At 56.2% G+C, this 13,754-nt stretch overlaps 1 protein-coding gene across 1 annotated transcript in view; it reads right to left on the bottom strand.

Annotated features, from left to right (window-relative positions):
* Positions 1–13,754, bottom strand: part of AGRN (agrin) — a gene marked incomplete at its 5' end in the record, with an annotated part of 43,824 nt that overhangs the window by 10,610 nt on the left and 19,460 nt on the right. The window contains 16 exons of the mRNA XM_009582104.1: positions 850–961; positions 1,382–1,546; positions 1,984–2,077; positions 2,243–2,377; positions 2,870–3,099; positions 3,357–3,572; positions 4,234–4,426; positions 5,937–6,293; positions 6,959–7,078; positions 7,416–7,530; positions 9,819–9,946; positions 11,435–11,569; positions 11,724–12,107; positions 12,341–12,446; positions 12,854–12,978; positions 13,358–13,501. Of these exons, the coding sequence (XP_009580399.1) occupies positions 850–961; positions 1,382–1,546; positions 1,984–2,077; positions 2,243–2,377; positions 2,870–3,099; positions 3,357–3,572; positions 4,234–4,426; positions 5,937–6,293; positions 6,959–7,078; positions 7,416–7,530; positions 9,819–9,946; positions 11,435–11,569; positions 11,724–12,107; positions 12,341–12,446; positions 12,854–12,978; positions 13,358–13,501 (2,759 nt within the window). The remainder of the gene's footprint in view (positions 1–849; positions 962–1,381; positions 1,547–1,983; positions 2,078–2,242; positions 2,378–2,869; positions 3,100–3,356; positions 3,573–4,233; positions 4,427–5,936; positions 6,294–6,958; positions 7,079–7,415; positions 7,531–9,818; positions 9,947–11,434; positions 11,570–11,723; positions 12,108–12,340; positions 12,447–12,853; positions 12,979–13,357; positions 13,502–13,754) is intronic.

Below are 13,754 nucleotides of genomic sequence, written 5' to 3'. Positions count from 1 at the left end.
ACTTCTATGTGGAGCTTAAGGATGAGTTCAGCAGCAGCTGGGGATTTTCTTGCCCTATCAACTTCCCCGTTGGAAAGGCGGATGAAAGAAAAACCAGCAGCCCTGCCATGAAACCCTGGGGAACCGCTGTTTGTGCAGAGGCAGAGGTGCAGAGGGGACAGGACACGGGAGAAGTCAGAGAGGAGAGCTGCCAGCATGGAAACCGAGCAGAGAAGGCACTAATGGATTCAGGAGCACCAGTACAACTTTTGCTACTCCGTGACTTCCTCCCGGCCGAGCTCCCTGCGCAGCCAGCACTGTGGAGGGCTCTTGAGCCCAGCATCAAGGGCGCAGGATGAAACCCACCCGGGCCCAACACAGTGGCAGCACAAGCCGACGCTCACAGTGGCAGCACAGGCAGCCGCTTCCCTTGGCTGCAAGGGTGCCTTGTGTGCCTGCCCCGGTACAGGGACACTCAAGGACCTGCAAAAAAGGGGTGTGTGGGGTGTGTGAGGGGGGGGTCAGTCAAACACATCCCTGAAACCAAGGCCCCAGGAATCAGGGCACACGTGTCGCTGGCAAAGGGGCTGCAGCTGTGCGTGGTGGGGTACAAGGGGGGAGGAAGAGCTGGGAGAGGTGCGCAGTGCTGTCCTACAGCACTAGGGCCAGGCTGCAGAGCAGCTAAGAGGGGCAGGCAAGCTCTGCCCTGCAGCATCCTTTTCTCCCCAGGTCTTGCCCACTCCTCCTCCACCCTTAAAGCCATGCACCACAGGGGTTAAAAGCCCATGAGCCTGGGAACTTCTCAGCTCATTTCAGATGGGAGAAGCAGAGCTGGAAGCCCAGAGAGCTCTCCCTGGCCCATCAACTTACCGGTGACTCTCCCATCACCCTCTCGCCGTTGTTGATCCTCATTACCCCTTTGCGCCCATTCCTCTCCAACAAGACATTTATCCAGGTGTTGAGGGGAACTGGCTCTTTGCTCCTGGTGGCGAGAAGGGGAGGAGAAGACACATGGGTGAGAAGACACATGCCGTCACCACCTGCAAACACAGTGCTGGAAACCTCCCCTGACCAGCTTGGGCTGCCCAGGCCACTGCAGCTTGACCAGCTTGGGCTGCCCCAGCTCGCAGCCATGCAGACAGCCCGGCACTAGCCTGGGAAAGAGGCACGAGCCGGGGGCAGGCCCAGCTCTGCCCTGCCCCGTACAGGGACAGCTGACCAAGAGCCATTACTGCAACAGCCGAGGCCAGTATGAAGCCTGCTCGCCCCTGCTTCCTTACGGTTTTCTGGGGAGGGGAGCTCAAAGCCAGTGCTAGACGCTGAAAGCCACCACTGTCCCTCTCCTGCCTCTGTTGCCAGCACCACCCTGACGAGCAGCTCCCCAGCCCGCAGCCCACCCTACCTGAGCACAGCCGCCCCTTTGCCCAGGTCGTATCTGTACTCCAAGTAGCCATCGTGTAAGGCCAGAGAGACAAAGTCCCCTTTGCCATCCGTCTTCTGCCCGTTGTAGAAAATCATGCCGCTGGGGTTCTTGGCCAGAAACACAACTTCCATGGACATTTTGTCCCTGAGGAGAGAAGGATTACGGATACCCTCCAGTCCAGCTGCCCACGCGCTCTCCTCCTCCACCCCCGTGGGCCGAGCTCTTGGAAGAACTCTGCCTGCCTGGGACTACAGGTATGGCAGAGAGATGCCACTCCTGTAAGGCACCCTTGCCAGGTAAGAGATACATCTGCCATGTTCAGGATGTCACTCCGCGGTGCCTGTTTACCCAGCCCGTTGCAACGCCAAGCTCCTGGGGAGCATTGCTGGCTCAGTCTGGCTGTGGGGATTCTGGCGATGCCAGTCTCTCTGCACAAAACCTCCAAACCCTGTCGAAAGGGAAGACCTCTAGGGAGAGCCAGCGTGTCACAGACGAGGCTCAGAGCGTGAGCTCTCTCCCCCAAATCAGCCATGCAGGCGATGCGCTCGCCTGCCCCTTTCCCATTCCCTGGCACTTACTGCAGGTCAGGAACGAAGGTCTGCAGCCCATTCAGCTCCAGGTAGGAGAAGCCATTGAACTCCGGGAGGAAGGGCATGGTGTGGTCCTGCTCTGTCACTGGGCACAAACGAGGGAATGGTGAGGACGAGGAGGCAGAGCAGCTTCAGCCAGCGCCCCAGAGCCACAGCAGGCAAGGCCTCCTGACCACCCAGGCTGGGGAAATCAACACCTTCAGTTCCACCCCCTTCCCCAGACCCGCTCCTCTGCCAGCTCCCGTCCCACCTAGCTCGCAGAAGTCTCCTTCCCGGCCCATGGGACAGGCGCACAAGGCACCTCCCTCTGGCAGCACCAGGCAGGTGGCAGAGACGTGGCAGGGCGTAGGGTCGCAGGGATTCCTCTCGTCGGCACATGTTGGACCTGCAGCAGAAAAGGCAGCCTGTCACATCAGCATCTCAAACCAACAGCCATCAGGCACGATTTGGCCAGAGACAAATGTCTCTGATGTCTCCTGATGACCCTGCCAGCCTTTTTCTCCTGTCTCAGGTTGGGTTCCCAATCCAACCTTGGGTCTTGGGTGACCCAAGAAGCCCCCCGCAGTGGACCCCACAAATGGCAGACGATACCCTTGCCAGACTACACTTTGCGCAGGGGACTTTTTTTTGTGCATGAGAACAAACAGATCCCAACCTTTGTCTCACGTGCGTATGAGGGCTACATCCTAAATTTATGATCTTCACTGGATGCGGCTTCATCCCACACTTCTCCCTCTGACCCACTGCTGACACTCCACACCACATCCCTCCCCACTGTACCCCACAATGTGAGCCCCAGAGGCTTTGGGATCCCTCAGAGCCAGCCAGCGGGATCAGGAGCCCCAGCAATGCGCTGTCTGCAGCCCCCTCCCCGTACCGGTGTAGGTGTAGAGACACTCGCAGTGGAACATCTCTGCCTCCTTGACATGGCAGATGCCACCATGGTGGCAGGGGTTGGGGTGACAGGGGTCGTTGCCGCACTCGCCCACCCCGCTGCCATACAGCACATCACTGCCTTTCTCCCGCAGGTCGTACATCTGGTTGTTCACGTCCAGGAGGCGGATGCAGCCCTTCAGGCCGGTTGTAGCCGCAGTACGATCTGCCACCCTGAGGGGACAAGAGGACAAAGTGGGTGGGGGTTTTGTCCCCGAGGACAAAAATGCAGAGGCCCTCCAAGCATCTGGGTCAGGCTGTGCTCCACAGCAGGGCATTAAGAGGCCCCCCAAGCCCAGACAAGCTCCGCTCCACAACAGTCCCCCACCCACTGCCTGGAGCCTCTAGCAACCAGAGGGCTGCAGCCACCGTATCCACACCAGCAGTAGAGGCTTCGACACCCACGGCAGCGGTCCCGCGTCCTCACTCACACAGCCATTTGGTCCTCCGGCGCTCCCCCGATGAACAGGTCTGTGTCGAGGTTGAGCCCGTCGGTGCCCGTCGGGCTCTCCCCGCTGACGTGGGGCTCCCCGTCAACAGACAGCATGCCACTGCGGCGGTTGCGGTTCACCACTAACTGGTGCCACTTGCCAGGCTCAACGCGGACCTTGCTGGTGATGATGCCCGTGCCGGAACCGGTGTTAAACCTGGAGCAGAAGAGGGGGAGGCCTCTGTCTGTGCCACCCTGCAGAAAGGTGTATCTGCGCCATGGCACAGGGGCTGCTACATCCCAGGGAGAAGCTGGAAGCACTCGGGAGCCCCCCCTCCCTCCCCACCTCTGGACCAGGCTGCACTCAGAGCATATAGCTGACCCCCGCTGAGCATCAGGACTGACTGCCCGAGAACTTGTCCAGATTTTGCAGTCCCCAGAGGTCTGCCCACCACCTCACCTCATTCTGAATCTGCGCCTTTGGCTTTTGGAACTGGAAAAATCATTTTAGCTCAGATTTCTGGGGCCTTTCTCCCTTTCTTTTTTCCCCTGCATTTCTTTTTCCAGTACAAAAACAGTGCCGAAAAAAGACCTCTCACTTGCTCAAAAAAATCAACCTCCCACACCTTTCAGCTTTTCAAAATTCAAACTGAAATAAATGAATCAACTTTGTTGAAAAGTGCCACAGGGAAATGAGTCCCCTTACTATTCCTATTACATTGGAAAAAAAGCTCCTCTTCTTGTCCATTTGATGTTACTGTTTCTTAGCCTGCAAGTTCAAGCCCAGCATCCTCCTGGTGTTCTGCAAGGACCGTTCTGGCAAGAGCGGCTGCTCCGCTTCCTCCACACCACACGGGGCTGAGGGGAAGGGCACCCACCTGAGCTCCACGAAGCCGCCAACCAGCGCCAGGGAAATGAAGTCTTTGCCGCGGTTCTGCCCGTTGTAGAGCAACAGCCCGCTGAGCTCCACAGTCCTGAACTCCATGGCGATGCGCACGGTGTGGTACGCCTTCATCATCTTGAAGGCCAGGTAGGACTTGCCACCAAAGCTGGGGATGAAGTACCTGATAGCTGCAAGAACCAGGGGGGGTGGGTAGAGAAAGGAAGGGGGGATGAAGTACAGGAGGGAAGAGGAGGACAGAGAGCAGATAAAAGCCTGACATGAGACTGTGAACACTTTGCTATGTGTAGAAGGAAAGAGAGCTCTTGTGAAATGGCAGAAAGAAGCTCGCTCTCTCCTCTGGGCCCATACTCCTGTGCAATCATCCCCTGTCACTGCCTCCCAGACACTCGTACTGGTAGCAACCAACTCCTCTCGTGATGGCAGGCCCGCAAAGATTGCTCCCAGGCTTTAGAGATCTGTGGTATTGCTACCCCAGTACTTTGCTTCAGCAGTGTCCCAATCAGCTCCTCCCAGTTAAGGACCAGTGCTGTCAGTCCTTTCCATGCCCAGCTATCACGTCCCCTGTGCCCTCAGCCGAGCTCTGCTGCACGCACAGTTCCTCTAACTCAACTTCCCTGCTCCTTAGGTAATTTTTATCTGTCCTCCCAGAATCCCACATGACAGATCTACATTCATCACTCCCGCTCTTATCTGTTGCAGCTGAGATTTTCCAAGGGAACTGGAAGGCCAAGCCCTATTAAAATTAACAGGACTGGACACCCACATCCAGTAGCAGCTTTGAGCGCTCCAGCTTATAGCTTTAGGGATGAAGCTTCTCAGGAATAAGCACTCGCAACCACCCAGAGCCCCCCGGCGTGACACCAAATTGCCAGTGGGAGCTCAGAGTAAATAACAGCAGCTCTGGTTAAGCACGCTGCCAGTCTGCAGCTGTTTGCTAAGCAGCTCTGAGCGCCAGGGAATAGAGCCTGAATTATCGGCACACATCTCCTGGTGTTCGAGAGGACAGTTAGTAACTGTCTCTCCGTTACACTAACTAGCAGTCACTAGCTGCAGGAGCTGCGAGCGACAATACCATGAGCTGAGATAAAAAAGCAGAAGCTCACAATCCCCATGTTTCCGAGCACTGGTATTATCAGAAGTGGAGCCAGGAAAAAATTACTCCTGGCACCTTCTTACCCTGCAGCCTTGCCATGCTTGCCTCTTACAATGCACAGTGCCTGTACAACCTGTTTTTGGCAGAGTTAAGAAAGCTGGTTAAATTGACCCCTGCAGTGCCTCCTGCCTGGTGCACGGGCAGCGCCAGCACAAGTTACGGGGCTGGGTTCGCATGTGCCCCCACGTCTCTCCATCGCCATGCAGTCAATGCAGTCTGCTGGAGTATGGACGGACACAAGAAGGGCCACGCTGCTTGAAGCCCAGCCCTTCAGCCCTGGTTGCGCCTAGCAGCACGTGCTTAGGGAGAACAGGTAAGAAAAGGGGCAACCGCAGAGCAACGCTTTCCCAGTTGTGTCCTCCCAGCTTCCTTGGCTGGAGCCTCTAGGTGGAACTCAAAGCTCCAGGAGATGTGGTTCCCCTGACTGTGCTGTCCTTGCTTTTCGCCCTTGCCCTCCTACGGCTGTGAGCTCTGCTACCGGTGCCCTAGCAGCGCCGTGGCCGCGATGGGTTGGAGGCACATACGTTTCTCACAGACGGCTCCCCCTTTGCCGGCCGGGCAGCTGCAGGTGAACTCCTTCCCATCATCTTCGCAGGTGCCACCGTGCAGGCAGGGGTTAGAGTCGCAGGGCCGCGAGGGTTTCTTCGTGGCGGGGGGCTGGCGCGTGGGCTTCCGCCGAGTGGTGGCAGGAAGGGTGGAGGTGGGTCTCTTGGTGCTCACAGCTCCTGCCATCTTGCTGCTGGGTCGGCCCGCAGCATCTGGGCGCAGGACGTGGACAGTGGTGGCAGCGGTGGCCGTGGTGTACCTCCGGGTGGTGGCGGGTGCCATGGTGGTGGCCGTGGTTGTGGTCACAGTGGTGGTGAAGAGCCTGGGGATCCAGTCTGAAACACAGCAAAATGCAGGTAGAGGTTGGTGCTTTGCAACCCTCTCTGGGGACAGGGAAAGCCACTCAGGCTTTTGGGGTGAGAAGGCAGCAGAGAGGCTTGGACGGCTCCCGCTGCACGGCCTGACTTATGAATCTGGCAGCTGCCTGCACAGAGCACGTGTCTGCACAGGGCCCTCCTCCGCAGCACTGCAGTCCTGCCTGTCCTCCCACCCGGGCGTCGGGGTAAACATGCTCCCAGGTAGAGCCGCGTGCCCGGTGCAGGTTGTGGCCATGCACCTTTCTTTCCTGGAAAATCAGTGTTTCGGGTTTATCAACATGAGATCATGTGGGCTAGGCTGGTCACCCCCTCGGGAGTACCAGGAAGGGCTCGTTTTCCAGGACTGTGGGCAGTGCCACATCGCCACGGTGCAGCACTGCCACTTGCCATGTGCTGTGGAAGAGGGGAGCAATTTTACCCCCCTTATGGCCTTCCTGAGCTGAGAACAAGTCCAGGCACACGGACTAACCTCTGAGCCCTGGCTCTGGAGGGCACTGTCTGGGGAAGCATTTGACGGGTTACTGCTACAGATGAAAGGCCCTGGCAAGACCAGAAGAGCCAGCCTGCCCGTTTGAAAGCCTAAACCAAGAGAGGGGGACCGACCGCAGACAGAGGGGGCTCACCAAAGTCCATGAATTTGACATGCTCTTGCTGGGGCTTCTTCACTAGGATGGTCTTCTTCTTGGAAGCTTTGATCTGCTTCAGCAGGGCCCCTTGGACATCAGCTGCTGTGTAGGAAGTGGCTGATCGTAGCCAGGAGGAGAAAGGAGAAAGGCAAAAGTGAAGATGCCACCTAGCAGTTTCCCCCTCATGACCTCCCCACAATGCATCCGAATCATTCCTTTCCCTAGGAAAATGCTTCCAGCCTTCCAGGCACCAGCTTAGGGTGCACCTCCTCCCAGCTCTTCTCACAGCATCTGTTGATTTTGCTGGACAGAAGAGATAGCGCCGGAAAATTTTAATAAGGTTCTTTCATGGTCCTTGCCCCACACGTGTTTCTCAGGCCGGCAGCCCCACTGGGAGTGCCTGCTCCCTCCTGAGGCTGATGCCACAGTGAATCAGCACTGGGAAGGCTCTTACCTGGGTCAAAGTGGGACTCCACAATGACACGGACAGCGCTGCTCTGCCCCAGGTCTCGGACACGGATGCTCTTGAAATCCTTCTTAACATCAGAATTGCGGAAAAGCTCATCCAGCTAGTTGGTCAGAGGTAAAGGAGGAAAGATAAACAAATTGAGTAATGGGGAGATCCTAGGGCACAGGTCCTTTCAGTAAAAGATCTTGAGTGTCAGCCAGTCTCCTTGGTTTCAACCCACAGGGGTTTGTATCCGAACCTTTGCAAGACATCCCACTGACACATGCAGAGAACAGGGCTCCTTTGTGTAGGGTGATAATTTCAGATGGTCCCTATTCTTTATGGCCTGCAGTCAAAGGTAAGAACAGGATCCAGAAATAGTGTGGGGAAAGTGAGCTATCCTCATCGTACCCATGGAGAAGAGCGGAACAGAGCCAGACCAGAGACACCTTGCAGTTCATATAGGGATTTTCTATTGTGTGGCATCTAAGTCTTACTGATCTCTTCTAAAGCTGTGTAAACCTGCTTAGGCACTTTGGAAAATCCCATAAGGCACCATTCTGCATCTTTAAGTACCTGACTGCCTTTTAAAACTTGGCTCTCAGACATTGCTGGATTTGTCTGAAGTCAAACGAAGGAGACAGTGACAATCCAAGGCTTACAGCAAGTCAGGGCTTTAACACCCCTGCTAGCTATCTGTGCGGCCTCATGTTGGACTGGCAGTCGTCACAGCTAGAGGCCACCGCTTCCTTCCCTCGCCTTCAAAGCAAAGTCAGAAGAAAGTAATTAGCTGACTGATGGTCCCATGGTATAGTCTCCCCCTATAAATTTGGGCATAGAGATCTCAGAGGGGTAAAGGAGCACATCACAATTTGCAGGTAGGTTGCACAGGGACAACAGGTCTCTGCAGCACAGGTCCATGGCTGGAACTCTCAGCCCAGCCACAGACGGCCTCTGGGACAGAAGGCCTGTCCATGCCTTCATTTCCCACAGCCCTGGGAAAACAGAAATCGGCAAAATCTCCTGCCTTCTCATGGGGGGCAAATGGATGAACCAGAGAATGAAGCTTTTGTGTGCATGTTTGCATCCTCAGATAGAAGCCAGTGTTGTATTGGGAAATATTGCTATTGTGATACAGAACTGCATGAACCATATGGTCCATATGCCAGGCACACATCTGCTTATATGACTGTACTGAGGGCTTGCCAACTTCTAAGTGCAGCTTGGAACCCGCTCGAAATATGTTAATCTCCTTGCAAAGATGCTTTGTATTTGCTGTACCACACTGCAGGCTACAGTGTAATGTTGCTACCCCACCCAGCGCTTCCTTGGCATACCCATATGTACACATTGCCACGCAAAGTCCGCCTACTCCAAGAGCTGGCAATGCAGGGGGGTTCTCCTTAAAGGTGGGAGACTGGATTTACACAAGGAGCTTCCCAAGTTGTGTAGCTGAACTGGAGGGGCAAAGGGGTTTTGCACACGTTTTTGTCTAAGGGCTTTTCACAGAGATAAGGACACTTTGGGAAATCCAGAGTGTTAAGGCAGAACTTCTCATCTAAACAGCCCCGCGACCAAGATCAAGCTGAAAAAGGATAGTTTTTGACTCAGCGCATAACAAAGGATGGAATCCACTGACACAGCATGTGGTAGAGGCTAGTAACACACGTAGATTAAAAAGAGATTGGACAAATTCACAGAGGGTACCTCTTAGACAGAACTGGTGCATCATCTCCTTACACTCTTAATAGCCCACCCATAAAAGCGCTGGCCCTGGCGATAAGCCGTCTTCACTCCCAACTTTTGTTTGTTAAGCCCATCTCAAAAAAAAAAAACCCCAACATGGAGCAATGCTCCTCCAAGACACTCAACACATTTTGCAGACAGGTCTCTGTGCTCCCATTTGACAGACAGCAATGACAGGCCACAGCCTCCCCAGAAGCCGTCGCAAATGAGACGGCAAAGCAGGAGGAAACCCACAGCGGTTCCCATGGTCGGGACAACAGAGCATCTGCAGCCACAGAGGGTGGTCTTGGCTCTGGGTACTGGGAGCAGTGCTCAGAAGGCAGACAGCGCTGGGTCCCTGCTTCAGCGGGGTGGCTGGAATGAAGCGCAGCGGGCAGGCAGCCTTCCTGCAGAGTGCTGGCACCTCGGAGGCCGAGCGGACACAAGCAGGCGAGCGTGCCACAGGCTGGCTCCCCGTGGGAACCCAGCCGCTTGAAGGGACAAGCCTGCTTATTAGCAGCAGGTCGGAGAATGCTTGCTCACTTGAGAAAGGAAGGACTGTGTTTCTGGAAGTGAACATTTGGGGTTTAGTCGTCTGTCCACCACAGTGGGCAGGGTCCTCTCGTCTTTTGCCAAGACCAGAAAAGCCCTACCCAGACCCTAGATCAAGTGCAAAGGACTCACCGCACTCTCAATGCTCCTGGCCGTCTCCCCAAAGAGCTCTGACTTGGGGTCAGCCATCTCAGGTGTGTAGAACAGCTCCTGGCCTTCCACCTCCTCCAAGATGAGGACTCCTTGGAAGACTTTGGTAGCTATGGGAGGGAGGGTAAACAAGACAAATGCCTTTAGTTGGCTTGTGGGCAGGGGACAGGCGTGTGGCTGACAACCGCAAGGAGCGTTCGAGACCCTGGGGGGAAAGGGTGATGGCAGTGTGCGGGTAGTGCCAGTGTTGGGTTAGTCTGGATGGGTCTGGGAGAGCGCCATGGAGGATTAGTATCAGAGGGTGCTGGAGCAGATGGCAAAGACCAGGCTGGAGATGGCAGCTTTTACCATACGGTTTCCTCTGAGCTCCGGCCCGGATAGCAGCCCCCCTGCACCGGCTGAGTAACAAGAGAAAGACGTTAGCCAGAGCAGCACGTAGACAATATGGCAGGATCAGACACGTGCATGCAAACAGGGGGCAGAGGAGGGAGAAATGTGGACTCTGGACAAGGAGAAGACCTGTGCTGGGAGAGGGAAGCAGAGACCCTGCTAGCTAACAGGCTGTGGCCAGCCTTGCAAAACCAGTCCGAAACTGCAACAGGAACCCCAGGTGTGGTTCCCTTCCAGGGGAGCTGTGGGAGTGCAGAGGCAGCTACAGAAAGATCCCCGCTGTGGTAACCATATGGGAGGTTCCCAGCAGCTGTCCTTTCGTGGGTTAGAAGGAGAACATGGTGTCCAGAGGAAAAGGGGATGTCCTGCTGGAAACCCCAAGGAACAGGGACAGTTAAGAAGGACTTCAGTGAGCAGTGAGGAAACATCTGGGAGATAGCCCCAGAGTAACAATTTTTAGGGTAACGAGGATGTATGTACAACCAATACTCTGACTGAGCACAGGTGGCTCTGTGTTTCCTCTATACGGACGGCGTGAAAGGACCTGTGAGTGGGCAAGACAGATCCTGCCGAGGTCATGAGAGCAGCGCACGCCCCTGGGAACCACAACATGAGTCAAGAGAGCTCAGACTCCCCAGGAAGCCCAGCAGGGACACTGGGGCTTCTCTACAGCCGCTCTCCCTGCTTGCCCTGGCACAGAACTGGTCCTGGTCAGCCCAGTTCCCTTTACAGCCATCGACATAGATAGAATGGGAATCCAAGCAATTCCCTCATCTCCCTTAGTGCCACTCGTGAGCTCTGCAGAAGCCTGGGCATAACACCAGTCAAAGTTTTAAGGCTGCAGCAGTCAAGGAAGAAAGTGGTCACCTAAGCGAAGAAAACCGCAGAGTGCCCTGGCTCCCCGTGTGAACAGCAGCACCCACCCAAGCACTATCGCTGGCTGCTGGGGGCTGCGGCAGGGGGGCACAACGTCTGCCAGCTACCAGGGCTCAGCACGTCCCCATGAACACCCCCTCAGGGACACGCCAGCCCCCAGACCAGACACAGGAACCGTGCTCACTGCCAGCTGGGCAAGCACAGCACCATGCTGCTCTCCCTGCCAGGCAGGTCTCAGCGGCATCTCTCCCTCTCCTGCACCCTGCAAGAGCTCAGTCTGACTCCTGACCTCCAAAAGGGAGCCCAGAGCCCAGCCCCGAGGACAAACTCACCCGGACAGTTGCTGCCTTCCGCGTCAGCAGCCGCAGTCTTGCCATCAGAGCAGCATCCCAGCGGGGTGTTGTAACACGTCGCCCTCTCGATGGCTGGGGTGGAAGTTACCTGGCTTTCCTCCACCTCCTCTTCCCCTGCAGGGCATTAAGAGGAGCATTCACCAGCAGGAGGTAAGACCTAACCTCTGTGTTAGAGAATGAGGCTGAGACACAGCTTCATTTTGTTTTGAGAGACAGGGTATGGTTTAGCCCACAACCGACCTGCAAAGCCTAAGAAGCGCACACTCACCGGCAGAGCCTGCCCCACTAGATTCCTGGTCTCCACTGGTGCCCATCTCTTGGTCTCCACTGCCTTCTGCGCTGCCTGATTCAACAGAGGCAGGCTGGGTGGTGGCCAGGACCACTGGCGCGGTGGAGAGAGGGCGGACGGTGGTCTTATACATCCCGTGGGTCATCCATGGTGTAGTGGCTGGTCTGGCAGTCGTGATACGCCTTGTTGTAGGGTGACCTCTTTCAGTAGGCCTGGCTTCCAACAGCAGGGAGCTGGTAGCCAGCTCGGTGGGTTCTGGAGCCTGGGTGGTGAGCCGCAGTGGTGGAGGAAGGATTAATTTGTCCAGGGGCAGTGTGGGCAGCGGTGTGGGTGGTGAGGTGTGGCTTGTGTGAGTGATGGACTCTGAAAGGAGCAGCAAGACAGGGTAGGTAAGGAGGGGCAGGTCTGGGAAAGGTTGGCCGTGACACTCTGAAGCATGTTGCAAACCCTCAGGCATCTGCCCTGGGCAGTGCATCGGCTGTGCCATGAAGAGTCATGGCACAGTGAGGAACCACAGAGGGAGGCAGCCAGACCCGGGTCTAGCGTCAGGCCAGAGAGCCGGCACTGCCCCAGCACCGAGAGCCGCAGACACTCACCGTGGCACTGCCCCACATGCTTCACTGTGATGACCTGTCCCTGTCGGCAGGCGATGGTCTTCAGCTGGCACTGGTCTCCATAAGTGACACCATCAGAGCCACACACCTGGGAAGCAGAGGGGAAATGTGAGCTGCATCTCTGTCCTCCTCCAAGCCCTGGGCAAAATAAACCAGTCTCTAAATGCTGGGAGCAGAGGCTTTGCAGGGGTCCCTCCCAGGCAAAGAGGTGGTGGTCTGCACAGAGGGACCCGAGGGCGGGCTGTGGAAGCGTAGGAGCAGAGCAGCTCAGAGGTGCCAGATGGGGCACAGAGCATCCAGCTCTGTTGGGAAACATCTATGACTCGCATGTCACCGTTCCCCACCAAAGACAGTGACCGAACTTGCCCGCCTGCTTCTTGTGGGGGAGAAGAGACATCAGACTCCCGCGCTGCCTGCAGCAGCCCAATGCAGCTGAGTTAGACACACGTCCCCATGCACGCCACTCAGCCCCCCATGGCTGCCTCTCCTGCAAACCTTGGTCATGTTGGCCTCCGAGCAGAGCGGGGATGGGCACTCGCAGTGGGCAAAGCCGTTGACTTCCACGCATGAGGCCCCAAACTCGCAGCTCATTTCCTCGCAGGATTTTGGGGCTGATGGGTCTGGGGTAGGGAGAGAACGGGGAAGAGATGACCAACAAAGCACATACCGATCATACAGAAAGAGTCTATGCGGAATCAAAATCCCTCTCTCCTCCCAGTGGGTCTTAGCCCTCCCAGGGACTTGCCGGAGCAGCTCAGACCAGTGGACAAGACAAACTTTCACCAAACAGAGGAACAGTCCCTCGCGCTGTGCCTGAGTGCACAGGTAACAGGAACCCAGCCAGGAATGGAGGCCAGGGCCCCTTTCCCCTGAATCACAAGCACGCAGGGTGGGAGGGATGCATTTCTTTCACGGGTCTATGTGTGCTGCCCTGCAGCAGTACCCAAGCACCCATTTCTCGGTGCTCCACGCAATCCCTCTGGTACGTGGCTCCCTCACCTTTCTCACAGCCAGTCATGCCCAGCTTGCTGCCATTGGGGCACTGGTTGCATTTCATGCCGGTGATACCAGTCTTGCAGGAGCACAGTCCAGTCATCTGCTCACAGTCATCACGCACTGAACCCACTGGGTCGCAGTTACAGGCTGGGCAAGAAGGGAAAAAAGACACTGTTTTGCTGGTGGATTTGTGGAGCCAACAGCATACTCACTCAGGTCCCCCAGCAATCCAAGAGAAGAGTGAGAAGGGGCCAGGGGAGGACCATAATGTTCACCACTACTCACTACTTACTGACCCCACACCCGCTACCCTCTGACCATGGTCCTATGGCTTGTGATCCTATATCCACCCCACAGACCCGCATTCCCATCAGCACTAAAGATTTACATGGCTCCAGCA

This window comes from Fulmarus glacialis, unplaced genomic scaffold, assembly GCF_000690835.1.
Source record: "Fulmarus glacialis isolate BGI_N327 unplaced genomic scaffold, ASM69083v1 scaffold6610, whole genome shotgun sequence".
NCBI lineage: Eukaryota > Metazoa > Chordata > Aves > Procellariiformes > Procellariidae > Fulmarus > Fulmarus glacialis.
Note: the sequence above shows the minus strand (reverse complement) of the source record. Positions and strands in the feature narration are given on the sequence as shown.